The 25,876-nt window shown below is 35.6% G+C and overlaps 1 protein-coding gene across 4 annotated transcripts in view; it reads right to left on the bottom strand.

The window, feature by feature from the left end:
- Positions 1-25,876, bottom strand: part of astn1 (astrotactin 1) — a 433,021-nt gene that overhangs the window by 347,162 nt on the left and 59,983 nt on the right. For all 4 annotated transcript variants that reach the window (XM_056477943.1, XM_056477951.1, XM_056477959.1 and 1 more), the window contains exon 2: positions 7,832-8,019. In XM_056477943.1, the coding sequence (XP_056333918.1) occupies positions 7,832-8,019 (188 nt within the window). The remainder of the gene's footprint in view (positions 1-7,831; positions 8,020-25,876) is intronic.

The raw sequence follows: 25,876 nt of genomic DNA, 5'->3' as shown, positions 1-25,876 counted from the left end.
TATGGCTTATATGCTGAAACAGCTTGCCACAGACTCCCCCTACAGTTGACTCAATTGCTCATCTATTACAGATGCCCAACGACAGCTTGGGTAAGCGAGCCACTGCTGCTTTCAATAGGTTACACATTAACCCCTAAAGGGAAGAATAATACCCTGAGATGGACAAAAACATTTTCCATTTACAGCGTGGCCTTTGCGATAACAGCTGGAGATAAGGGGGTAAGGAATAGGTGGTTAAAAAGGAAGAAAAAGCCTCATCATAGTCAAAAATGACAGCACAGCTGGGCTTTCATCAAGGCACATTTGACGAAATTTATCCATCCACAAACCCTAAACTAACATGGTGAGACTGCGAGCTTGGCGCAGAACGACCACCGCGCACCACTGAGCTGAGGAGAAAGCCCCAGCTGGCCTGAGGACCGCCACGTATGGCCCACAATAGACGTGGACTGGTGACAGGTGTCTACACTGGCGGCTTGCTCTCTTTGGGACTGGCATCGCTGCAAAGCACTCAAGGAAGTGACATGATTTTAGGGGGTACTAGGTTTAGGAGCTTGCCCTCCGGCCGAGATGAGTCACAGCCAGAAGGGGATGTGGCGTAGGTACCATCTGTCACAGAAACTGCCCGTCGCACCATCAGTGGAAAACTCCCACTTCTCTCCTACCTTGCAATAACACAGTCTGTGCTCCGAGAAAGAACGAGAAGAATAAAAATGGCTAAACTAATGGTTGAGACGTTGAAAGCAATTTTGCACCCTGCGCAATTTGAATATGTTCATATTGGTTTGCTTTTGAGAGTAAGTTGCGGACTCAAGGTCATCTGATAATTTTGCATTCAGAAAGCGTCAAGCCATGTACAGCAATGCTACTATGACCTGTTTTGCTCAGATTTTTAAAATAGAAATGATCAATCACTTTTCTGCCTTTGAACGGTGTCCTGAGAAAGTTGGAGGAAGAACGATATCAGAGGACAACAGCAGCTAATCTAACAAGGCAACGATTTTTAAAAGCTTATGAGAGCCCTTATCAACATGTAACTAATACTATGATTTATAAAAAAATGTATATTTAAAACAAATGTTAAAACATTGTATCAATATTCTTTTAACTAGATGAATCAGACATATTCTTACAATTTAAGCCATTTGTGTTCTTAAAATCAGTTGTAGAGCAATAGCAAAACAAACCTAAAAATAATATGCAATTTAATAGAAAGTTATAGACTGTATAAATTTATATATAAAGTAGAAATATACAACAAAATGTATATTACTGAGATATTTTTAGCTTTTATATCTTGTATTTCATTTATTATATACACATTTATATTTATGTCATTTTTATTCATTTGTATTTCCGTTTTAGCTATTTAATAATATGACTATAAACAAAATGAAAATTAGATTATGCTTTGGCAACTATAGCTGAAATAAAATGCATTTCACTAAAATATTTGTAAAACTTCCATAAAGTTTGCATTTAAGATAAATGTATTTTACATTGTATTTCATGCTGTGTACATACAGTACACAGATTCAATACACATACACCGGTAAAAAAAAAATAGTGGTGTGAACATACAACATTTATATCAACTTACCACTAACTAATATTATGACTGTTCATCTTTGATTTAGCTTATCGATTACAAATTTGCTGTAAATAATAATACATTTTTGCACAGAGGAGTAATTTCACTTCACAAGACAAGATCCAAGTGTAACCCACCGGTTCTACTGTACCCAACCCGTGCTGAGCATGGATTGAACCGGCGATTCTTTCTATACGCTTATTTCACGTGGCCGCCATTTTAAAGAACCAAAGCGAGGCTGTGGTGGGAAGAAACGCGGAAGTATAGGACCAGCACTGTAAACATTGCAGTGACATGCTGTGGACTACAAACCTCCAGCTGTTGCCGAGATTTCAAAATACAGATATGGTGTAAACATCACTTTAATATCAGTCAGTACATTTAATTTAAACAATTAAAAGCAATTTAGCATCAAACAACATCTCAAGCTCTGTAAGAGTAATATGCTCAAGTGTCCTCCTAGGCTTCAGTTCATGGCAGCAGGTAAACAGAGGGGACGCTTCCCTGCTTCAGCCTATGTAACTTGGTGAGCGATAAACACTGCAGTCCTCTGTAGCACACCCTCGTGTTGTCCCGGTACTGAAGTTTTAAAACAGTCTAATTCCCGCTAAGTTAAAATTGAAGCGCCGCTGAGCGCGGATGACTCGACTGATCTTCACGGCTGCTTCATGATCTAGTCTCCATGTATCTTGTGTTTGCACTCAGTTTACCGCTCTTCACCCAGTGCAAACACAGATACACGGAGACTGGAGCGCAAGCGCGAAACAGCCATAAGGATCAGTAGAGTCATCAAGCAGATCGCTCGGCTGTGTTTGTGCTCAGTAAACAGCGGAGGGTGAACTGATGACCTTCTCGGCCAATCACAAGCATATCTGTTGAGCACGTGAACACAATGGCCAATCAGCGCTGTTTTAAGAAAGCCATCAACAGTGCTTTAAATGTTAGCGGGAAATTGACAAATTTTCTTTTAATTCAGTAACGTGACAAGTCTAATATAGTGAAAGAATCAGTTCATTAACTTGAGTTTGATAAATGGCATCTAAAACGTGTGTTTGGGAAAGAAAACGTTAGCTAACTAGTGCCGTTTCCCTTAACTTAGCTGAAAATGAGCTCTGATAACCCTTTATATTTTCACCATTCAGAACGGACCTTCGGGTCACTCAGAAGGCGGTGAAATGATAAATTTGTGTCTCTTTCTATTCGCTGATAAGATATACAGCCAAGTACACAACGTTCTAATGTAACTCCCAACGATACTTCCGGGTTTCTTCCCACCACAGCCTCTATTTCGCTTTTAAAAATGGCAGCCGCGTGAAATCAGTCTATGGGAGGCGTCTGTCACTAGAGCACCTTTAAAAGTCAGAGTAGTGAGGTTTACCTGTATAGCACTTCGCTAGCTGGCCTCCATTACACTCACCCCCTAAACTTCATTCCCATCCTGGACGAGCCCCCAAGTGTTACCCACCGTTTCTACTGCACCCACCCAACGGTGATTCTTTGCATGGGAGTCAGTTGCTCTAACAAGGAGGCTAAAGACCATGACCTTTTGTGTCTGTTGCTAGAGCACCTGTTGAGGTCAGAGGAGTGAGGTTTACCTACATAGCACTTTGCTAGCTAGCCTCCCTCTGTTACACTCACCCCCCTAAACCTCACACCCATCTCAGACGAGCCCCCAAGTGTAACCCACCAGTCCTACTGCACCGAACCTAGTCTGAGCTGAGATCAAACCAGCGATTATTTGTATGGGAGACCGTTGCTATAACAAGAAGTCTAGAGACCATGACCTATAGCGTCTGTCGCTAGAGCACCTTTTGAGGTCAGAGGAGTGAGATTTACCTGCACAGCACTTCGCTAGCTGGCCTCCATTACACTCACCCCCTAAACCTCACTCCTATTCCAGACGAGGCCCAATGTGTAACCCACCAGTCCTACTGCACCTAACCCACGCTAAGCTGGAGTCGAACCGGCTTAGTTGCTCTAACAAGAAGGCTAAAGACTATGGCTTCAAGCGTCTGTCGCTAGAGCACCTTCTGAGGTCAGAGGAGTGAGGTTTACCTGCACAGCACTTCGCTAGCTGGTCTCCGTTACTAAAAGGTAATGGATAGATTTTTTTATACTTGTATCTGATTTTTGACCCTTTAAGAAACAGATCGCCATTGTCCTGCATTGCAATCTTGGTGAAATCACCAAGAGTTAATATTTCAGCTTAAAATTGTAATGTTCTTCTAAAAGGAAAGAAATGTCACTCACATTTTTGGTTGAAAAGTCTCCCTTTAACGGCATTGGTTTCTCAATCATGCAGTGATTGCACACTCAATCTTATTTGTGCATCAATCGTACGAATTATTAGGTAATTAATGACCCACGTCCAATCTTTAAGCACTTCACGGTTCACAGCCATCGAACACACAGCCCTGTTTATGCCTAAATACCATGCTGTCCTTCACGAAACAAGCATAATGCTCTGAGAAAAGAAAATAGTTTGGATCCCATTGCTCTCCTCAATGAGGCTGAATCATCTGCTGACTTCCTGCGTGTTGCCCTTAGAATACTAATAGCTATCTTTGTGTGGATATCAATGTCAGAGGCTGTGTTTGAAATAGGAGCTATGCAATATTCTTCAGCTTCTGAGAGATCATGCAGGGTTCGCTCAATAGAGGAGGCTTCCAGGAGCTCGCAGGAATCATATTCTGACAGGGATCTTTCAGTAATCAGTGGCTTTGCACACAGATTCAACTAACCATCCGAAACAACTGCCATACTGCTCTAATGTGCAATTACAGGATTTGAAATTCAAGCAGCAGAGTAAATCCAGCAAAGCCTGGAGCATCCATATGTCCCTTTTGCTTTATATAGAAATAATGAGCCATTTGTGCATTTCCTATTAAAATGTTTGCATACCCAACACTTGAATAACACAAACAACTCATTCATCCAACCTGCGTTCAGAGGTCTCCATTCATCTAAGCTACATCGCTAGTCACCGCTAACTCTGCCCCATACAATCCATGCTGCTGTTCAGCGTGACGATTTACAAATATGGATTTTCCACTAATTATACTGAGTGAGTTTTAAAAGCTTTTAAAATCCGTATGCCCTGAAGAGTCTTCGCTCCAATTGTTCTGAGGGGAACTACTTCTGGGATGACAGTAGTATAATGATCTGAGAGAGGAGAACCGTGAAGCCAGGAGGCGGAACCGCTAATTGACTGAATCCGAACAAACATTATCTTCTTTTTCATCTCACACACAACTCAAGCCTCTTTAATCTGTGTAATATCGCTCCACTGGCTCAGGCCTCACAGAATCTGCAACAGCAGACCTCTGCAAAAAGAATTTTAAGAAGTATAATATTAGTTTGCAGATTAAAACAAAAATGGTTTTACAGCTAATAAAATACATTGTGATAACTTTACAATGTAATTTGAATTTAGTTTAAATGCTATTTAGTCCTGTGAAGCTATTAGGTACTCTACTTAAAATGTACTTTAACTACACTAAAAGCTACCCCCTGGGAAATGTAGCAAGCTACTGTAAGCTAAAAGCTACATGGCGAAAGTAGCTTAGCTACATCTACTTTTTCAATCAAATGTATAGTAAAGGGAAATACATAGGAAAGTAAATAATATATATATATATATACACTACACTGCTATTTGATTTTAAAAAGAAACAACACTACCGGCATGCTACTGAGAAATGTAGTTGAGCTAGTAGCATCACTACTCGTAGCAAAGCTACTGCCCAACCAACAATGTTTGTGTCCATTCTACAAACAGTTTGAAGCTTTTTTGGTTTTAAAGTTTTAGAAACTTTTTGGCAGGCCTTCATAAATTATTTTTGCAAGTTTTTTTCAATCTAAAAACTATCATACAAATATTGACAGCAAATAATGATAAAAGAAATATGATGTGAACCAAGAGTGATATATTTATTGTGTAAAAATGATTACACAAATTTCCAAAGCCTCAAACATTTCCAACATGACTAACACTTAGCATAATTACTGCAAGCCCAGAATGAATCAAAAACAATAGTTAATATCATCAGTTACCAAGGAGACAACAACGTCAATTAAGATTACTGATGTGCTGAAATGTGAAAAATAATGTGAAGGGGGGAAAAATGTACATAATGCTTTTATCGTATGTCATTTCCAATCAAGCTGTTATTTTCCCAGCTTATTCAGTAGTGTGAAATTATTACTTAATTGTCTGTATTTAAATTTAAGCTATGAATTTAGACTTAAAGGGCACCTAGGTTAGCCCTTTTTTCAGATTTAATATGTGTTTTGAGTCTCCAGAATGTATCTGTAAATTTTCAGCTCAAAACACCCATCAGATTTTTTATTATACCTTTTATTAAATTCCTATTTATACATTTTTTCACTGGGTGGTGGTTATGGTGTACTGCTCCTTTAAGGCTAGTCCTCCCCGCCCACTGTTTCTACGTGCCTTTCTGCGTGCCTTAATCTCCTCCCTCAGCTGCGTCAGACAACAGACAGACTTAAAGGAAGCAGATCTCACGTAGCTTTTGTGAGAAATTCTACAGTAAGAACTTTACCAATCAGTATTTGTTGCGCAGTTGCATCGATGAGTCACACAAAGTTCACGTGCGCACACGCACACACAGATACACGCACACACACACACACACACACACACGCACACACACGCACACGCATACACACACGCACACACACACACACACACACACACACAAACAGACAGAGCGCCCGTTTAGCTTTGCACTCTTTTTGCACGCATATGTGACAGGATACAGGTCAATATCCACTGCTGTATGGATATCTGTTATGTTAATGTACAAAATAAACCTGATTTAACGTCCACAAGCCGGGATTGAAGCATCTTCCTTTATAATTGTCCTGACACGCGGCTGTGCTGATGAAATAAAGCTGAAGTAATTTGCTGTACTTCATTCCACACATCCACTGTTTTAAAACATTTTAAACATGTGAAACTTACTCTTGATCACATTTCATAATGATTGATGATCCTAGCGAACTGAGCAGACCTTTTATTCCCGGTTGCTTTGTGCACGTCTGGTCTTGTTGATATGATTATACACGTGACTACCGGGACATGTTAATACACACAGCTGTCAATCAATTCGGTGGGCGGGGGGACTGCACTCCTGTGTAAAGTTGCGGTCGATCTGAAAACCGCTCCAATTGGTCCACCGTTTTTATGGTGCTAAATTAAAAAAAAAAGGACTGGGTGTGTTTATATCACCCCAAAATGACGGTCTATACACCATACATGCACATATGTCTGTCCAAACAGCTTGAAAAGTATATTTTTCACCAAAGGTGCCCTTTAAGATATTGATAAGATAAAATATTGAAAATGTTAAAAGTGAGAGGGAGATTCCCCAGCAAAAGTGTTGAATCCACATCCTCAAAGTTTTGTTTCTCTGAAGCTTCAAAGGATTCGTAAAGTGATAAATCAATATGAGTTGTTACATCTAGTTAAAGACTTCTGAAGAGACATGATCATCATGATCATTGGCTTTTTTTCACATACTGTATGAACATTGGCCAGTGGACATCTCACATACAGAGACCTCACATACAGTGTGCTTGACACATACTGACATGAAATGCAAGAATGAACCTTACTGGTTCTCACACATCAAGCAAACATGCATGCGCTTCATGTACAAATCCAAATGCTGTAAACATTGTTCACTGATCAGTGTTTATGTGTGAATAAAAGGCCAAATTGAGTCAGTTTATACACTCACATATCAAACTTTTTTTTAACCCAACATTTGGTTTTGTCTATATTTGATCCAAATTATGGCTGAAAAAAAAAGCATTTGTTGGAGAGTAAAGCGATCGTGTTTCTTCAGAGGATATAATTCAGTATTGGATTTATTTTTTGATCTTTTTATAAACATTTTGAGGCATTGAAGTTTTAAATTCTGTCCTGCCACATCGATTGTAAATGACGTCACTTGCAAAGGAAGCAAGGGTGCAAGCCTAAGAGTGCAAGCCTGAGTGCACATGCAAATCTGCAGCCAGACCCTTCTCAGAAACCCAGAAATGAAAAGGGTCCACTGCTATCTTCATAATCATTGTTCTTGTCTTGACCACACCCTTATCTGCACTGCGAAAGTTTATGGGATTATCTTTTTTTATTATTTTTTTGCCCTGTTTTTGGAAGAATTTGTCTAAAGATTATTAATAGCTGAAAACTCAAACTCAGTATAGGCTACATACCATGACAGAAATGTGTAGAATACGCAGCTCCTCTTCAGCAGAGTCACTAGCGGGGTAAGCAGTGGCCGCCGGACCAGGCACGTTCTGACTGCCATCCTGATGGTGAATGTGGAAAAGCAAAGTGCCATTTTCCAACCACTGCTGTCGCCAGCGCACCAGAGGAATGTCTTCAGAGTTCCCGGAGATCTCTGCCAAAATAAACAGAAGAAAATGTAAAAAGTTAAATCAAAAATGTTATGTTGCATTGAGAATATGTGATGGCTGGCAGGATAAATCAGAAATGCTTCTGTCATGCAAATATACGCAGTGTGCTGTGACTATACATTATTCATATCTCACTCCAGAATTTTTTAGGGATATCAAAGCAATCCCTATGGCATTTGAACTTTACTGTCTAAACATACGTGATCGGTTTAAACAGCCTCAGGTTTGGTTAATAGATGCAAAGACAGAGCTTGTCGGGGGGGAAAACACATTAACTGGATAATGCTACTAGACATTACATTAATGGATGATTTAGGTGAAGAAATGATGTATGAGCTTTCCTTACACTTACTGCACAAAGCAAACCAAACATATGTTCTTGGCATTGCAAATAGTCTGTTTGATATGTAAGGACAAAGGATTTCAATAAGCCTTTGAAAGAAAGTAAAGTGACATTTCATGACAGTTTATTGAACTATAGGGCAGGGCGAAACACTGGATGTGTGCTTTCAATTTTTAATGGCTGTCATAGAATTCTCTTTTTGTTTGTTTGATTAAGCATTTGTTCTTAAACACTCTGATGCACACTTGAAACAAATGAAAAACAAAGCTTTTGACCTGCACTGCTTTGTATGCATTGGTGATATTTTACACAAAAGGGAGGCAGACATTGCCTTTCAAAACAGTGCTTGCAGACTGAAAATCAATGGAGAACCCCTGACCCACTTTATGAGTTGTATATGCACAGGCACAAGCCAGAGTGACTCTGCACTTCATCACTAGACGCCAAACACACTCCCAGGGGTCTGGTGTGGTACAGCACCTTTATTGATGAAACAGCACGTATGTTACAACACAAACAAAGCCATGTTACAAAGAATAAATTGCTGCTGTTTGTTTGTTTGTTTCCTATAAGGTTATTTCTTTAACCATGAGCCATTCTGCCCCTGTGGACTTTTAGTAATAAACTCTCTTAAAATACACCTTTACACTCACACAGTTTATGTGTGTATTAAGTTGCCATTGTTTTATTGTTCTCTAAAATTTAAAAACATCTCCAGAATGATGTTGTTTCCACATTCATATAGACATAAATAAATAAAGTTTCCAAAATTAAATACATTTAATTTGACACTAAATTTGGAAGAAAAAACTCTAATAATACACTAAACAAAATACTAAATAATAATAAATACAAAATATTAACCAATAAATAACTCCATTAAGATACAATTTCACACTCTAGTGTATTTGGGTATTAAGTTGCCTTTGTTTTATTGTTCTCTAAAAGTTATGAACATCTCCAGAATGAAGTTGTTTCAACATTCATATAGCCAAAAGGAATGAATGAATGAATGAATGAATGAATGAATGAATGAATGAATGAATGAATGAATGAATGAATGAAAGGTTTCCAAGTTTAAATAAGTTTAATTTAACACTCAATTTGTGGGAATGCAGTCTATTAAAACACAAAAAAATTGCATAATAATTAATACAAAATATTAACTAATACATAATAAACTCCTTTAAAATGCAATTTCACACTCTAGTTTATTTGTGTATTAAATTGCCTTTGTTTTATTTTTCTCTAAAATTCATGAACATCTCCAGAACAATGTTGTTCCAAGTTTAAAAAAAAGTTTAATTTGACACTAAATTTGGGGGAATAAACTATTAAAATACTAAACAAAATACTAAATAATAATACATATAAAATGTTAACTAATAAATAATAAACTTTTCTAAAATACAATTATACACTCAAGCTAAATAAATAAATAAATAAATAAATAAAAGCTTTCCAAGTTTAAAAAAAAAGAAGTTTAATTTGAGACTAAATTATTGAAAATGCCGCTGAAAATAACTTATATCAAGAGAACGTTCATGAATAACACACATTGAAGAATCCAAAAGTTACATTTAAATAACTGTGTTTAATTAGCTGTTAGAAATTTGACTTAGAATTTAATTATTTTCTTGACAGGTTATGCGATCTGTAATATAACCTGAAGGCTTTCCATTCTACACCCTGAATCCTTCCTGTGATCACAGATTTTTTTCTTGATGATGGAGCCAGTTCAATCAACCTAACTTATTCAGTGTTGTAACAAATCTGTAATATCGACCAGCAGAATAAATATCTTGGAAAGAAAACCCCTGTAATGTCGATGTGATCAGCTATAATTTTAACAGGAAAACATGCATGAAAGGCTCACTGCACCACAAAGATCACAAAAATCCCTCACAAGCCACAATAATAAACACAGAAGTCCTGTCAAAATGAGGAATGCATAGGGCATTATTATACATTATATTTACATTTATTTCATTTTATCTCAAGCTTTTTTTTAAGTGGATTACAAAAGAACACTATTAAAAAATCAATCAAAAAGAAAGACAATGCCCAAGTTAGTCAGGTTATCTGGAGTGCAAATACCAAAAGTATTGTTAGTCATGGATGCAGGTTGTGTCTTTATCAATGTACTGTAGTTCAAAACTTTGGTGTTTTTCACTAGCAATGAAAACTCACAGAGAACCTCAATTTGACCTAAAAATGAGATTCAGGCTAACAATAACCAGAATAAGGTGCAGTACAATTTTTGTTTTGTTTTGGAACTGCACTCCAGATTAGGAAATGAGATTTAAAAAACAGTTTTAAATAGGTCTTAATTTGTGGGCTTCTATTTATTTAAAATAAAAATAAAAATTGTATTATAGGACCTTGATCTCTGTTTTGACAACGTTCAATGTTTAAAAGTTTAATAAAGTGGCTTTTTAGTATTTTAGTAGTTTGAAACATAGAGGACATTTACATGGACACCAATAATCCGATTTTAATACGATTAAGACAATACTCTGATTAAGAGTCGACCATGTAAACAGCGATTTTTAAATAATTAATCAGATTAAGGTCATAATCGAACTAAACACAAACGGAATTAAGACATGTGGAGTTGCTGATTTTAGTCGCATTACTGAAGTGTAGTACAGACAAGTAAACACGTTAATCAAACTACTACCATCATGTAGGACTTTTGCCGAATTTTTCGACAGGATAGTCTGTACACACACGGCTTTTTGACACTATTTTCTGCACCTATGAGTCCGTGAAGGACCACAGACACCTGCATTTCAAAATGCAGAGGTTTTTTTTTCCCATACCACATGCGCTATCAAATTCCATTAAAACAACACTCTTCCTGCAGTTCATAATCACATCCATCACATTTCATTTGTCACTGGGGGCATGCATGAAATGTTTCTGAATGAAAGTGATAGTGCCAAACTGCAGTTAAAGTCAACAAATTACAAATGAAACACTCGAAATCACATGAAACTCTGGAGGAAATGTGGATAGCACGGTGACGCAATGACATTAATACTATTATGTGCCATAACATGTAAAACGGGATCATGAAAGAAACATTGAAGATTCTTCTGAATATATTCAGATTAAGGCAAATAATTTGATTCCTGATGTCCATGTAAACGTAGTCAACATATTCTTGACTAGGTTGATTATGTGAATGCCACTACAAAAATGAGCTTAGTACTTCTGTTATTCTATAAAAATGTTTCCATGTACATTCCATTTTTTAACAAAATATTTATTCAAATTACAAAGAAATGTCACCAAAAGCGACTTTTCAACATCAAATGTTGTCAAAACAGAGATCAAGATCCCATAATCAAATTTTAAATGGAAAAATAAACAGAAAACATCCTTGACACCCACAAGCTATGGTTGACTGTCTGTTTGAACAAATAGATGTGCTGTATGTCCTGACAAGAATTTTCCTAAAGTCACAGAGTGCAAACCTACATGACCAAGCCATAGCTGAGATGTGGGTGGAAAAGAAATTCAGGTTTGCTCTCAGAAGTGCAAGCTAAAGTTTGAATACTTGCTAAATTACCCAAAGACAGACCTGCAGAGACAGATTGGGGGATTTGAGTGAATATTTAAGTTTTAGTCATAACGCAGAAAATGCAGAGCTTCCTATGCTCAATTTTTGCCAAATATGTTAGCTCTTTAATGTTAAGCCTAATTTAATATATGAAAAAAATATATATCTTTGTGTGAATAGGTGTGTTGAGTGTAACCTTTGGCTGTTTGAATATACTGTATGCTTTATTAATGCTACACAGTATACATCATATATACACAACACCCAAAAATGTAAAGCTGCTCTTTTGTTGTTTTAATTTATGGAAAAGGGCATCTATTAAATTCTTAAAACTCTCTTTGAGGATTAGAATAATAAAGCCCAATTATCCAAATATCTTAGACTTAACTCTTCTGTCTTTGTTTTTGTTTCATCTGCTTAGCTTTATTATGTCCTTCAGTAATTCTACCCATGAGTTATCAATTTATTTATTTTTTCATGCTAGCCACGGGCTGTGGAAAATGTGTAAAAACAGGTGTAAATAACTAAATGGGTGCTACTGTGAACAAAGACCCAGTCTTTAGTTTGAAGCCGTTGGGCCATCTGCCATCTTAATGCTGATTGTGCCGAATTCTCTTTTAAATGCATTTTGGGCAACAGCAACCCCAAAATACCTATTTAAATGCAGGAAAGCACAAACCAAAGGGAAAGATGGAAAGCGCGAGAGAGGAAAAGAAGAAAGAGTGGGCTAGGGTAAAAAGCTAGTACTATTCATCTCACATCCTGATGCAGTGTTAGAACCTGCCCTCCCCTCTCTTTCACAGTGTCTGTGCTTACAGAGAGCCACAGACTCAAATATACAACCTGGCCTTTGGCTAAATACTGCCATTTACAAAGCCTCTGCCTCTGAGGAAGAACTTTCAGAGCTGGCCAGAGCGTTTGGCATCATATAAATGTTCATAAAGCAGAGAGAACAAAGGCTAATGTCTTGAAAATGCAGAGAGTGGCCGTCTGCCATTATGTGGGATTCACATTTTTATTGAAAAAGTTATCGTTAAACAAACTTTTTTGTTTGTTTGTTTGTCATTTGTTTTGTTTTAAATAAATGCATGCAGGCAGGAAGACTAAGGTTTACAAGCAGCTTTTGTTCTGTATAGATTGAAGCATTATTCCTACGCCCATGTATGCTGGTAAGTAATTATTATAAACAATTATGTTCTAATTGTCATTGTCTGAGACTAGGCATGCTGTGCTCGTGCAAAAGAACTGGCATCTATTACAGTGCAATTATCACAACTCTATATTTATGCTTCTTTTATATTCCTCAAAAGTAAAAACATTTTAAATAAATAAAAAAAAGATTTAGAATTTGATATACAGTACGGTGCAAAAGTCTTAGCCCATTAGTATTTTCCAACAACAACAAAAACAAGATTTAAATGCAGTTATTTCTATTTTTTTCTGTAGCATGTCAGTTTAAAATAACAATTTACATTTACAATCATTATTTTTGTTATTAATTGTAATTATAAAAAGAGATTATTGACTGCACAATGAGTCAGAAAACAGTCAGTGATCCAAACAGAGATCTGATCTGGGGTGCGTTTCCCAAACAACAACATAACTCGCATCTAAACTGTCATAGTACATTTCATCATTTGGGAAAAGAACAATGTAGTGACGAGCGTTTCCCAAAACCCTAGTTTCTCTGTCGCAGATTCATCGTTTGAACCACGTTCATTATAACGTAAAACGTTATTGATAAAAAGATGCACTTGCTTTCCATATTAATTAAATATATGTGAACAACACGAATAGGGTCCGTGTTTCCTTTACAAATATTATTGAGAATATTCCATATTCCATTCTAAAACAGAAAATAATTTAGCTAACACGTATTTTTATCTAATATATAAATTGTTAATGGTTGTTATTTACAGTAGGCTATTCATTTATTCATTCATTCATTCATTTTCTTTTCGACTTAGTCCCTTTATTAATCAAGGGTCGCCACAGCTGAATGATCTGCCAACTTATCCAGCATTTGTTTTACGCAGCGGATGCCCTTCCAGCCGCAACACAACACTGGAAAACACCCTCACACTCCTACATTCACAAACATACACTACGGACAATTTAGTTTATTCAAATCACCTGTACTGCATGTCTTTGGACTGTGGGGGTACGCCAGATCACCCGGAGGAAACACACGCGAACACGCCAGCCGGGGCTCGAACCAGCGACCTTCTAGCTGTGAGGCCATCGTGCTACCCACTGCGCCACTATGACGGCCGTTAGTCTATTTAGAGAGAAATGTTTTAAAAATCATGAATAATAATAATTATAATAAGTTGTGTAGTTGCAAGAGTACAAGTTTGCAACGTAATTTTCGAATGTTTGTTGGTACGATGGATTTGGAAAACGTCAAATCTGCCAACTATGTTTGTAATGGCAGAACTTGTGACCTAAGTTGGCTAATGAAGTAAATGAACATGAAGAAACATAACAAATGGAGACCAACTAAATCCAAAAGAACTTTGGCAACATCTCCAAGATGCTTCAAAAAACCTACCAGCAAAGCTACGTACCTGAAAAAACTATGAGCAAATGTACCAGTTGCTTTAATGCAAAGTGTGGTCATGCCAAATGTTGATTTAATTCAAGTAATACAAGTTAATTGATAAATAAAATGTATTTACTGTATGCATTATTTTTGAAAGCATTCTCATATTACAGCATTTTTACACCTAAATCTTTGAACAGTACTGTAGTTTTGCAGGCAGGTTTTTGAAGAATCTTATAGATGTTGCCAAAGTTCATCTGGATTTGATTTGTCTCAGTTTGTTCTGTTACTTCATGTCATTCCAGACAGACTTGATTATAATCAGATCAGATCTCTGTTTGGATCTCTGGGTGTTGTCAGACTCCTTGTTAAGACTCACTTTATAATTATACTCTCACTTTATATTTGCAAATGATGACAAAAAATAATGTTTTGAAATGTAAATTGATATTTTAAACTGACATGCTACAGAAATAACCGACTTTAAACCTTTTTTGGTATAAATACTAGTGGCCTAAGACTTTTCCACAGTACTGTATTTTACTAAAACCAAGCAATACCTAATATACAGTATTTACATACATAAACACATTTTATTTAAATATTAAATGTTAAACATAGAAAATATTATAAATTCCAAAATAATTTAATTGAATTTCTTTTTTTTTTTTTTTTTTGGCTTTGTCCCTTTATTAATCACACCGAAATGAGCAGCCAACTTATCCAACATATGTTTTATGCAGCGGGTGCCCTTCCAGCGGCAGCCCATCACTGGAAAACACCCATGCACTCTCATTCACACACATACACTACAGACAATTTAACTTACCCAATTTACCTATAGCGCATGTCTTTGGAATTGTGGAGGAAACAGGAGCCCCCGGAGGAAACCCACGTGGGGAGAACATGCAAACTCTACACAGAAATGCCAACTAACCTAGCTGAGGCTCAAACCAGCGACCTTCTTCCTGTGAGGCGACAGAGCTACCCACTGTGCCCCCGTACCACCCTTTTTTAAAAATAATAACACTGAATAATAATAATAAACTTTAAAAATAAATAAAATAAAACCAATTAACACAAAATCAGTATTTTTTTTTCAAACATGTGATACTCTTGTATAAAAAATATACTGAATTATCCAAGACTTGTACATTTTTAATTCATGCTCACATACTATTGAATTCACAGTTGCCTTTTGCAGTTATCACAGCGTAAAAGAAACAAGAAGTCTGAACATGACAATTCAACTCGTGAGACGTTTTGTTCACAGCAGATCAAAGTTTTTCTTCACCAGCCTGTTCCAAGGTATGTTTCCTCTGATGGCGCCAATTTTCCCCCTGAATAGGAAATCAGGTCTAAGCAATCAGTCAAAGTCAGTTGTATTTTGTAAACCTATCCAACACTCCGAACATTAAGCGCAATGGCCAGCAAATTGTTATTTGTTAAAGATTCAAAGCCATGTTTAATATTTCATGTTGGGTAATTAGCCTTGAGACTGAGCACAACGGACAGAAATGTGCCTTCAAGGTCTTACTTACATATTATTTCAAGAAAACCATTCTGTGTACTTTGTTCTTTAATTATCAGAGGGCAAATATAGGCATTTTAAATTGATTGGTAAGTAATGATGCCTGATCTTTTTTACTGGGTTTTTGTAATCAGAGAACACAATTTGTGACAGAAATGAACACCTATACTGTCTGCCATGTACAAATATAAAATAGCAATGCACAACGTACAGTATGCAATGCAAGCATTTTATATGTTGGCAGAAATATGATACGCACTTACTGGACTCAACTAATTAACTATATTTTATCTGGGAAAAGATAACCAATTACTGTAACAATCAAACAATCATAGGGTGACACAGTGGTTAGCACATTTGCCTCACAGCAAGAAGGTGGCGAGTTTGAGTGCAAACTGGGTCAATTTGCATTTCTTTGTGAACTTTGCATGTTCACCTTGTGTTCACCTGTGTTTCCTCCAGGTGCTTCGGTTTCCCCCACAAGTGCAAAGACATGCAGTATATGTGAATTGAATAGACTACATTGTCCGTAGTGTATGTGTGTGAGAGTGTATGGATGTTTCCCAGTGCAGGGTTGCAGGTGGAAGGGCATTGTAAAGCATGTCCTGGATAAGTTGGTGGTTTATTCTACTGTGGCCCTGATTAATAAATCGACAAAGCCAAAAAGAAAATGAATGAATGAATGAAAAATTAATAAACAATCATTATAATGTGTTCTATTCTATGTTTGCTCTTACAATAAGAACAAAACAGAAGCATTTTAAGATTTTATTAACACATATTACTCTGAGATATCAACTGACAACTGAAATGTATGCATTTTATAAATTTAATCTGCTTATAAAAGATTTATTGATAACATTATAAGTTATCAGATTTTTCAATTTATGATTCTGAATAAAGCCCTTTTTTTGTTTTTGTTAGAACACACAGAGAAATAGAACACACAGAGCATAACTCCTTCCAGAATGGTCTTAAACCTAGGACTTATTCTTGATGACCAGTTTAATTTTACAAACCTGACTGCAGTGGTGGAGGTAATGAATTACAACTATTCATGTTACTGTAATTAAGTACATTTTCGTTACGGAATACTGTAATTTAATTAATATTTCAACCACTGACCAGCATTTCGGTAGCCAATAAAAAAATCTCATCTTAATGGACCAATGAAAAGTTTGGTATGTTATTTGAACCGAAAAACAAGTTCAGGCTACTGCAGATTTACATGAGCTGACCGTCATCATACAGTCACGAAGTTATCGATTGACATATGGATATTCAAGACAGCAATAATGAATCTGAAGAACGCAGAAATGAGGAAGAAATAGCAGAGGATGAATGCCCATGGCCACACCCGGAGGAGCTGTTTACTTACAGGTACATAGGGAAGAAAGGGAACAGCTGTGCTGATGCAGTGTGAATAGCTGTGTTATTATCTAAAAATGCTAATTAAATTTATGCCCAAAACTGGAATATCACATAAAAGATGTGCGAATAAAGCAGCGTTTCAGTCCAACAAGTCAAAGAGAACAAAATATTCACTTCCTGATTAACTGGAGACAAATATCAACAGTAAAAACAGAATTTGCTGCGGTAGGAGAAGCTGCATGAATATTTTCTTTATTTAATAAATGACTTGCACCTCAGAAGGCAATCTTGACACGCAGGGAATGCGCGGTGGCGTTTGAAGGCACGAGACACGGAGTGCATATGCTTTTGACAATTCTGGAGGTCATTAATAATATAATAATACTAATACAGAAATGGTTAAAGCGCTTTAGAATGACCAAAACAACACTTTAGATGTTGTACAATGTGCTCAGCCTGCTGGTTTGTCCATTCACACACATTTTCAAAATGTATGCGCATCATGGTGTTTCTATCAACCATTTTTTATGTGCATATCCAAAAAGCGCTAAAAAATAAGAGGAAGAAAACTGCCCTCTGCTGTGCCATCCGGCCTACAAGACTTCAGTCTCTAATCTGAAAAAAAAACATTATGGTAAGAAGACATATAACTTCATTTGTGTGATATTTAATTAATTTATTAATATGTTTAGGCACTAGGCAGTGTTGTTCTGTGGTTTCTGACGATTCGTTCGCGCGATTAGGAAATTAGCAAAGTTTCTTCATAATTTGCAAGTGTTTTTTCTAATTAAATCGGCTATTGATCATACAGATAAGAGAGGCATCATTTGAAATTATAAATAGTCTATTTTTATTTGTGTATATATCTGTTGTTTTTATACTCACAATAGCAAAACATTGTTTTTGTAAAATAATCATGGTGCGCTATTCATAAGACAATCATCACAAGAACATGTAAATCCATCATTTTTGTAATACAGACTGTATTAATTAATTAATTCTAAATTGCATACTGTGTACTTGTTTTAATATCTTAAACGTACAGTATATTAGTAAGGCATACTGTTTTTCCTTGTACGTTTTATGTAATAAATGGTAAACATATATAGGCTGATTAATCTATAATTTAATTTGTATAATTTCTCTGCGATTTTTTCCCCCAGAGGAAACATCCATCATAACAGCTGAAACTGAACAAAAGGTTCAGAAGGTAAACTATAATGATATATGTTAGTATGTAAGGTCCGTGTAGTAAGGACCTTGCCCAGCTGTTTGTTATCCCATGACACTGGGATAAGTTAATACTGTTTATAAATTTACAAAAGTGTTTTTATAAAACACATAATGGTAAGAAGACTTACAATTTAATATTTGTGACATTTTACATTACATTTAGTCATTTAGCAGACGCTTTTATCCAAAGTGACTTACAAATGAGGACAAGGAAGCATTTTACACAACTATAAGAGCAACAGTGAATAAGTGCTGTAGGCAGGTTTCAGGTGTGTAAAGTCTAAGAAGCAAAGCATTAGTAATGTAAGTATTTTGTTTTTTGAGAGAGTACAGTTAGTGGTATAGCCAGAGAGGCAATTGCAGATTAGGAAGTAAAGTGGAGACTAAATAGTTGAGTTTTATTTATTTTATTAGTATATATATAAGTGTGTGTGTGTGTGTGTGTGTGTGTTTAGGGGTGGGCGACACGGTGGCGCAGTGTGTATCGCTATCGCCTCACAGCAAGAAGGTTGTTGGTTCAAGCCCCTGCTGAGTCAGTTGGCATTTCTGTGTGGAGTTTGTATGTTCTCCCCATGTTGGCGTGGGTGTCCTCTATAGGTGCTCTGGTTTTAATTTGTAAATAAACCACACCTGGTAGTAGATGCTGTTTACACAGTTTCAAAAGTGTTTGTAGTATCGTTAAATGTGTTTTGTAAAAATTGTAGTTTTGCCTGGATCTTGTCTGAATCAGCAATTATGGATAATTCCAGCAATACCACCAGCTAAAAAAGTAATTTGTACTTTGTAACTTTGTACTTTGTAATTTGTAAGTAGTTTTTCTGAAGAGTAATTTGTACTTTTACTTAAGTACTTTTTAACACCAGTACTTTTACTTTATAATTTCAGCAATGTAACAGTACTTGTAATTGAGTATAAACTTTTAGTACTCTTTCCACCACTGCCTGATTGCCAGAATTGCCTAATGGTGCAGATTCGCTTTATATAACATCAGTACTTTCTATCAAAACATGCAGCTAAACTGTTCAAGTGATTACAAAACAAAACAAAAAAACAGACTTGTCCTAGCATATTTAGCTTTTTTTGGTCACTTAAAGTTATGCAATTTTACTCAATTATATGAATAAATTTCAAAACAAATTTTCAAAAATGTGGATGTAAATATACTATAACATGGTATATATTGTGCCAAAAGAAATGTGTATTAAATATAATAATAATAATAATAATAATAATAATAATAATAATAATAATAATAATAATAATAATAATAATAATAATAATAAAAACATTTTTGCTATACCTTTAACTATTTTCACTACACTTTTTTCAATGATATGTTATTGATGTGGCCTAAAGTTTCCATTGAAAAAAAAAACAAAAAAACATTGTGACATTCTAAGCCTTTGCTATACATTTTAATGCAGCATGAAGCGTAACTGGCCTGATTAGATTTTGAGATCAAATACAATAAAACAAGCCTCAATGAATCTATCTTCACAGAATGAATTTCTGATATGGTTTATGTGAAACAGAAAGTGGGTTATAGTTTCTCTCAGAGGTTATTCAAGGATTTTAGCCTTAGTGGGTCTTTGCGCCATGATGAGATTCTGTAAACGGTTAGTCTGAAACTTTGCTGACCAAACAGTTATTACTTCAAATAAACTATCCAAGAGAGAACGCATACTCACAGTTTAAAGTCAGGTGCAAACTGTGCTTTTTTTTGTCCTTTATGATTGTTTCTTGTCAGTTTGAATGATAGGCTCCCTCTGACAACAGTGTGATATGCAGTATATCATAAGTCTGACAGCACTGACTGGCTTTTTTATGTCATTAATCATGTCACATTCTGATATCCTCATTCATACACTAAATTGAAATGGAATCACTCAAACCATGTGAGCAGTGTTTTACATCTACGCATTTTTAAAATGGAAAATGCTAATATTGCTCATAAAAATTTCTCATAAAAAATACATGGCTATGAATATCAAAATCAAAATTGAAGTCAAAATTATTAGCTCCCGTATACAATTTTAAGTCTTTAAAAATATTTCCTAGCTGTTGTTAAATGGGGAGATTATTTTGTTCATCACATTTTAAAACAATATTTTTAATACCTAATTTCTGACAACAGTTTTTTTTTTTTTTTTGTCTTTGCCATGATGACAGTGCATAATATTTTTCTACTTACTTTGCAAGATACTACAATCTCAAAATCAGAAAGTGACAATATGGAAAAGGCAAATAAAACAAAGAAAGTAGGGATTTCCAAATTTACTTTGACTTGTATTTAATTTCAGACAATAGGAACACAAAATATTTCATGTTTTGTCTGGTCAACTTCATTTCATTTTAAATAAACATCCTTTCCTGTCATTCAGACTTGCAACAAATTCCAAAAAAGGTTGGGACCGGAGATAGTAATTTAGGGCTAGTAATCAGGTAAATTGGTAAAGTAATGATGTGATTTGAAACAGGTGATGTCAACAGGTGATTGTATTTATGATTTGGTACAAAAGCAGCAACCAAAAAAGGTCTATGAGCAAAGATGGGCAGAAGAACACCAATTTGCCAAGAAATACGTGAGAAAATTATTGGAGCGTTTGAAAACAATGTTTCTCAAGGAAAAATAGGAAGATTTCATTTGGAAATTTCTCCTTTAACAGTGCATTACATAATTAAAAGACTGAAGGAATCAGGAGGAATTTCAGTGTGTAAAGGACAAGGGTGCAAGCCTAAGCTAAACTACCATGATCTCCGATTGCTTAGGCGGCACTACATCAAGAATTGTCATTCAAGTATAATCGATATCTCCACATGGGCTCAGGACTACTGCAGCAAACCTTTGTAAAGTACCACAATACATAGTTACATTCACAAATGGCAGTTTAAACTGTACTTTACCAAAAGGAAGCCCTATGTTAACAGTGTCCAGCAGTAACGTAAACTTTGCTCATAACCCTCTGGAATGGACCATCATACAGTGGAATCATGTACTGTGCTCAAATCAACTAGTATTTCAGGTATTTTGGGAGAGATCGTGTGCTCTGGACCAAATAAGAAAATAAATACAAATTATGAGAAACACATTAAATAATGTTTGTTGTATTGTCTGCAAAGAAATTCAAGTCAAAGCAACTTTTTTTTTTATTTTATTTTATTTTTTTTTTTTTTGCGTTTTCCATACTGTCCCAAATTTTTCTGATTTGGGGTTGTAGTATTCAGTTCAAAGTGCAATTTAAAGATTGGGTCTATAATGATAATTATGCAAGTAAGTAAAATAAGCAAGTTATTGGATAATTATTTCTTAAGAGAGGTACTAATTTTGACCTTAAATTTATTTATTATTATTTTTAAAGTAACTGCTTTTATTCCAGCAAAAAAAAAAAAAAACTTTTTCAAAATAGAAACAAAATATTACAGGAAGTATTATGAAAATGCCCTTGGTCTGCTAAACTATTCTTGAAAAAAATTTGGAAAATAAACAATTTACTGTTACAAACTTTAACTGTACCTCTAGAATCGTCTAGAAATACCATCAATATATTAAACTTAAGCACTTTTCCACTTTAATACGCTTGATCACACAACCCATGCAAAAATCCTATACGTAAGTTCCTTCTTTGTTTTGTACTTTCTCCAGTAGAAATACACAAAAATCCCATAAACAAAGTATCAATTCACTAGAGAAGCCAATTGCATGAGATTTTTTAACTGGTTTGCACAGCATGCATTGCATCAGAATATAGTTGTACTTTGCTTGTTCTGCTGGCTGATTTATCATAAGCCCAAGGATTAAAACAGCCAATAATTACCTTTTTCACCTAAAAAAAACTGTAGAACAACTGTAGAACCACTACAAAAAATTGCCAGATTCATATTCTTCACATTTAGAAACACTCTATAAATAAGCTCCACCAACCCTCCAATGTCACCTGCTATTTTTTTTTTTTTTTTTTGAGTCACTTGGAGTGCTAAATAATGCACACCGCAGGGAGGAAAACACATCCACATAAGAGAATCTGCTGAGCACAGAATCCTTCACTTTGAATGTTGGCACTAAACCTTGAGCCTGTTAATGCATTGCTCTGAACATGCATGGGAGCAAAGTGGTAATTGATATAAAGTGTACTGTGGTTTGGATGCATGTTGTGGCTTCACTTTAATGTGACGTTTTTATTTTGTCAGTGAATCTTTACAGCGGCAGCAATCCAGTTTGTGATAATGAATTCAATAGCCGAATGCTAATCTCTGTAAATGATGTTGCATTTTCCTAATATATCATTATCTACTAATATTAAATAGCTTAAATGTCTCAACAGAATATTCCATTTGCATATTCTCAACTAGGCTTAAAAATAACAGTCATTATTATTGATGAATACAATTGCCAATGATAAAACTAAATTTTTAGACATTGTACAGACAAGACTTAAATTTCTGCTGAGGTATTTTGTATTATTTATATTTTGTTTACATTCAGTTTATTGTGACAAACCTTTTGGCTTATTATTATTATCATTATACATATTTATAAACAAAATCACACTTACAACTAGACCATGAAACACAGGCAGGACAAGGGGTGGTGACAATTCAACAGGCAAAGACTAAACAAGCTCAGGTATAAAAAACAAGATGTGACTGAACTGATAACAAACGGGGTAAGACACAGGTGGAACTAATAAACATTAACAAACGGTGGGAAAACAGAACAAAAGGAATCACATGACATAAACAGAAGCACATGGAACACAACACATGGGAAATCACGACACAACAAATACAAATAACACAACACAATGACAGCGCCAGAAATGTGACATTTATTAGGATTATTATTAGTATAATTATTAGTATTATTATTATTGTCATTATGCATGTGTGTGTGTTGTTTATTTTAATTTAATACAGTGATTAGATGAGTGTCAGACTAATATAAAACAACTAATAAATATAAAATCAAAGTTAACTTAATATTATTATCTAAAAATGACATACTGTCTTTCATTAAATGACCACAAAGTTGTTTATTCCAATTACTTCTGGCACAATATGTCACATGGCATATTTCATCTATGATACCTATTTTTAATATAACAATTATTCATTCATTCATTTTTTTTTCGGCTAAGCCCCTTTATTAATCTGGGGTCGCCACAGTGGAATGAACCGCCAACTTATTCAGCATTGTTTTATGCAGCAGATGCCCTTCCAGCTGCAACCCATCACAGGGAAACACATACACACTTACTCACACACACATAGACATACACTACGGACAATTTAGCCTACCCAATTCACCTGTACAGCATGTCTATGGACTGTGGGGAAAAACGGAGCACCCGGAGGAAACCCACGCGAACGCAGGGAGAACATGCAAACTCCAGACAGAAACGCCAACTGACCCAGGCTCGAACCAGCGACCTTCTTGCTGTGAGGCGACCGCACTACCTACTGCGCCACTGCGTCGCCAATATAACAATCAGTACACTTGAAATAAAAAAACAACGAACTACTACATTTTTAAATAAAGAAAAACACTTTGCCTTTTTCAAGGACGTTATAATTGTGTAAAACATAATTGTGTATTTAATAATACAGAATAATACACTAATAAAATGTAGAAGATGGTGGTATTATAGCTACTAAAGCCCCAGTCAGTTCACATGATTTTTATTGTGTCGATTACGAAAGTCACCATGTCAGATTTTTGTCTTGACTTGTCGTGGGTAACAAGTTTGCCAGACTACACGTTCCTTCACGATCAGTCACCCCGTGATGTCTACATTATTCAAGGGCATTAATTATGGATAGGATCAAACTTATGATTCTAGCCATGGGTTGCTTATTAAACACTGCCTCACTTGAACTTGCCCCGAGTGAGATGGAGAAAATGAAAGCACGTCAGCACCAAGGAAAAATCAGATGCAATCAGACATTATATTTAAAATAATGACATATAAAAAACTTGCAAATATATGACAGAGATTTGTGATGCAACTTCAGTGAAGCATTAATTAAATCCTTATTTTCCATAGAGCGAAACAAATCATCCACCCGCACAGTTGAGTAGTGGACGGGCACAAACAAAAATATAATTTGTAATTTGTAAATATAATTTTGAAACGAATTTCGTTTGCTATAATTTTTATCTTAATTTTAATGTATTTTTTTGTTGGTCAGTTATCTACTAGAGTATCAAGAATAATGAATAACATTTGAGGTGATGTGCTTCAAAACAAGTTCGCTATGCTTCAGTGCCAAAACACAAATTGCAGTGAGATTGTGTTGGTTTGTTAAATAAAATGATAATTTAGCCTAAATAAAATTAAAGTGAAATATTCAAAGTTTCAGAGAAGCCTACTAATGACAAATTTGAGTAAGCAGGAAATGCTTTTGCAATGTTTTTGCAGCACTGAACATGTTTATTTGTGCCAGCCTGTTAGATTGCTTAAAACACCTTAATATTTTAGAAAAGGTAATTAAAGTTTGCATAATCAATGGTTGATCTTATCCACCCCTGAGCCACCTATTAGTAAATATGCAGCCTATTTTTTGATTACCTGACCGGCGCATTAACGGCAACACCCGCTGATATAACAAAGAAATTATGTGCTCCTATTGCACAGTGTCACCCAAGTGATGGAACTCGGTCCTCGTGATGAAGAACGAGAAAAAAAAAATTAAACATGCTAGGCTTTCTGCGTGAAGCGTCGCAGACATAGTATTAGTTGTCGTGAACTATGCCACATAACACGAGGAGAAACAACTGAATCTTGTGTCACGAAGCTCATTTGACATTTACGAATCCCCTACATAAACCCTACGTCAAGGAAATGGTGCCAAAATTGTGACAAATTCATGTAATCTGACAGGGGCTTAAGTCAAAACATAAATAAAACTATAATATTACGTCAGTGGCACTACACATGTTTTATGCATCAAAATGTAACGTTTTTATCAAACTATAAACTTCCGTAATACATGACCTCACTACTTTAATTTTATAAAGGTTAACAGGATGTCGTGGAAGTGCATTTTCAACAAATAAACAGTATACTATTGTATCTCCTGACAAACCATTATATTTATATACTAAATACTGAATTTTGCCACTCGCAGAAATTGAAAAAAACATAGGTAATGTGACAATAGCAGCTGAATAAAGCTCATCATCCAGACACAACCCTGCTATTGCTCTGAAGCACAAAACACTGTTAGCAAGTCTTATCACCGATATTCAGGGGGAGCCA

Source organism: Danio aesculapii, chromosome 2 (assembly GCF_903798145.1).
Source record: "Danio aesculapii chromosome 2, fDanAes4.1, whole genome shotgun sequence".
Classification (NCBI taxonomy): Eukaryota; Metazoa; Chordata; class Actinopteri; order Cypriniformes; family Danionidae; genus Danio; species Danio aesculapii.
The sequence above is the reverse complement of the archived record's forward strand: the minus strand, read 5'-3'. Positions and strand labels throughout refer to the sequence as shown.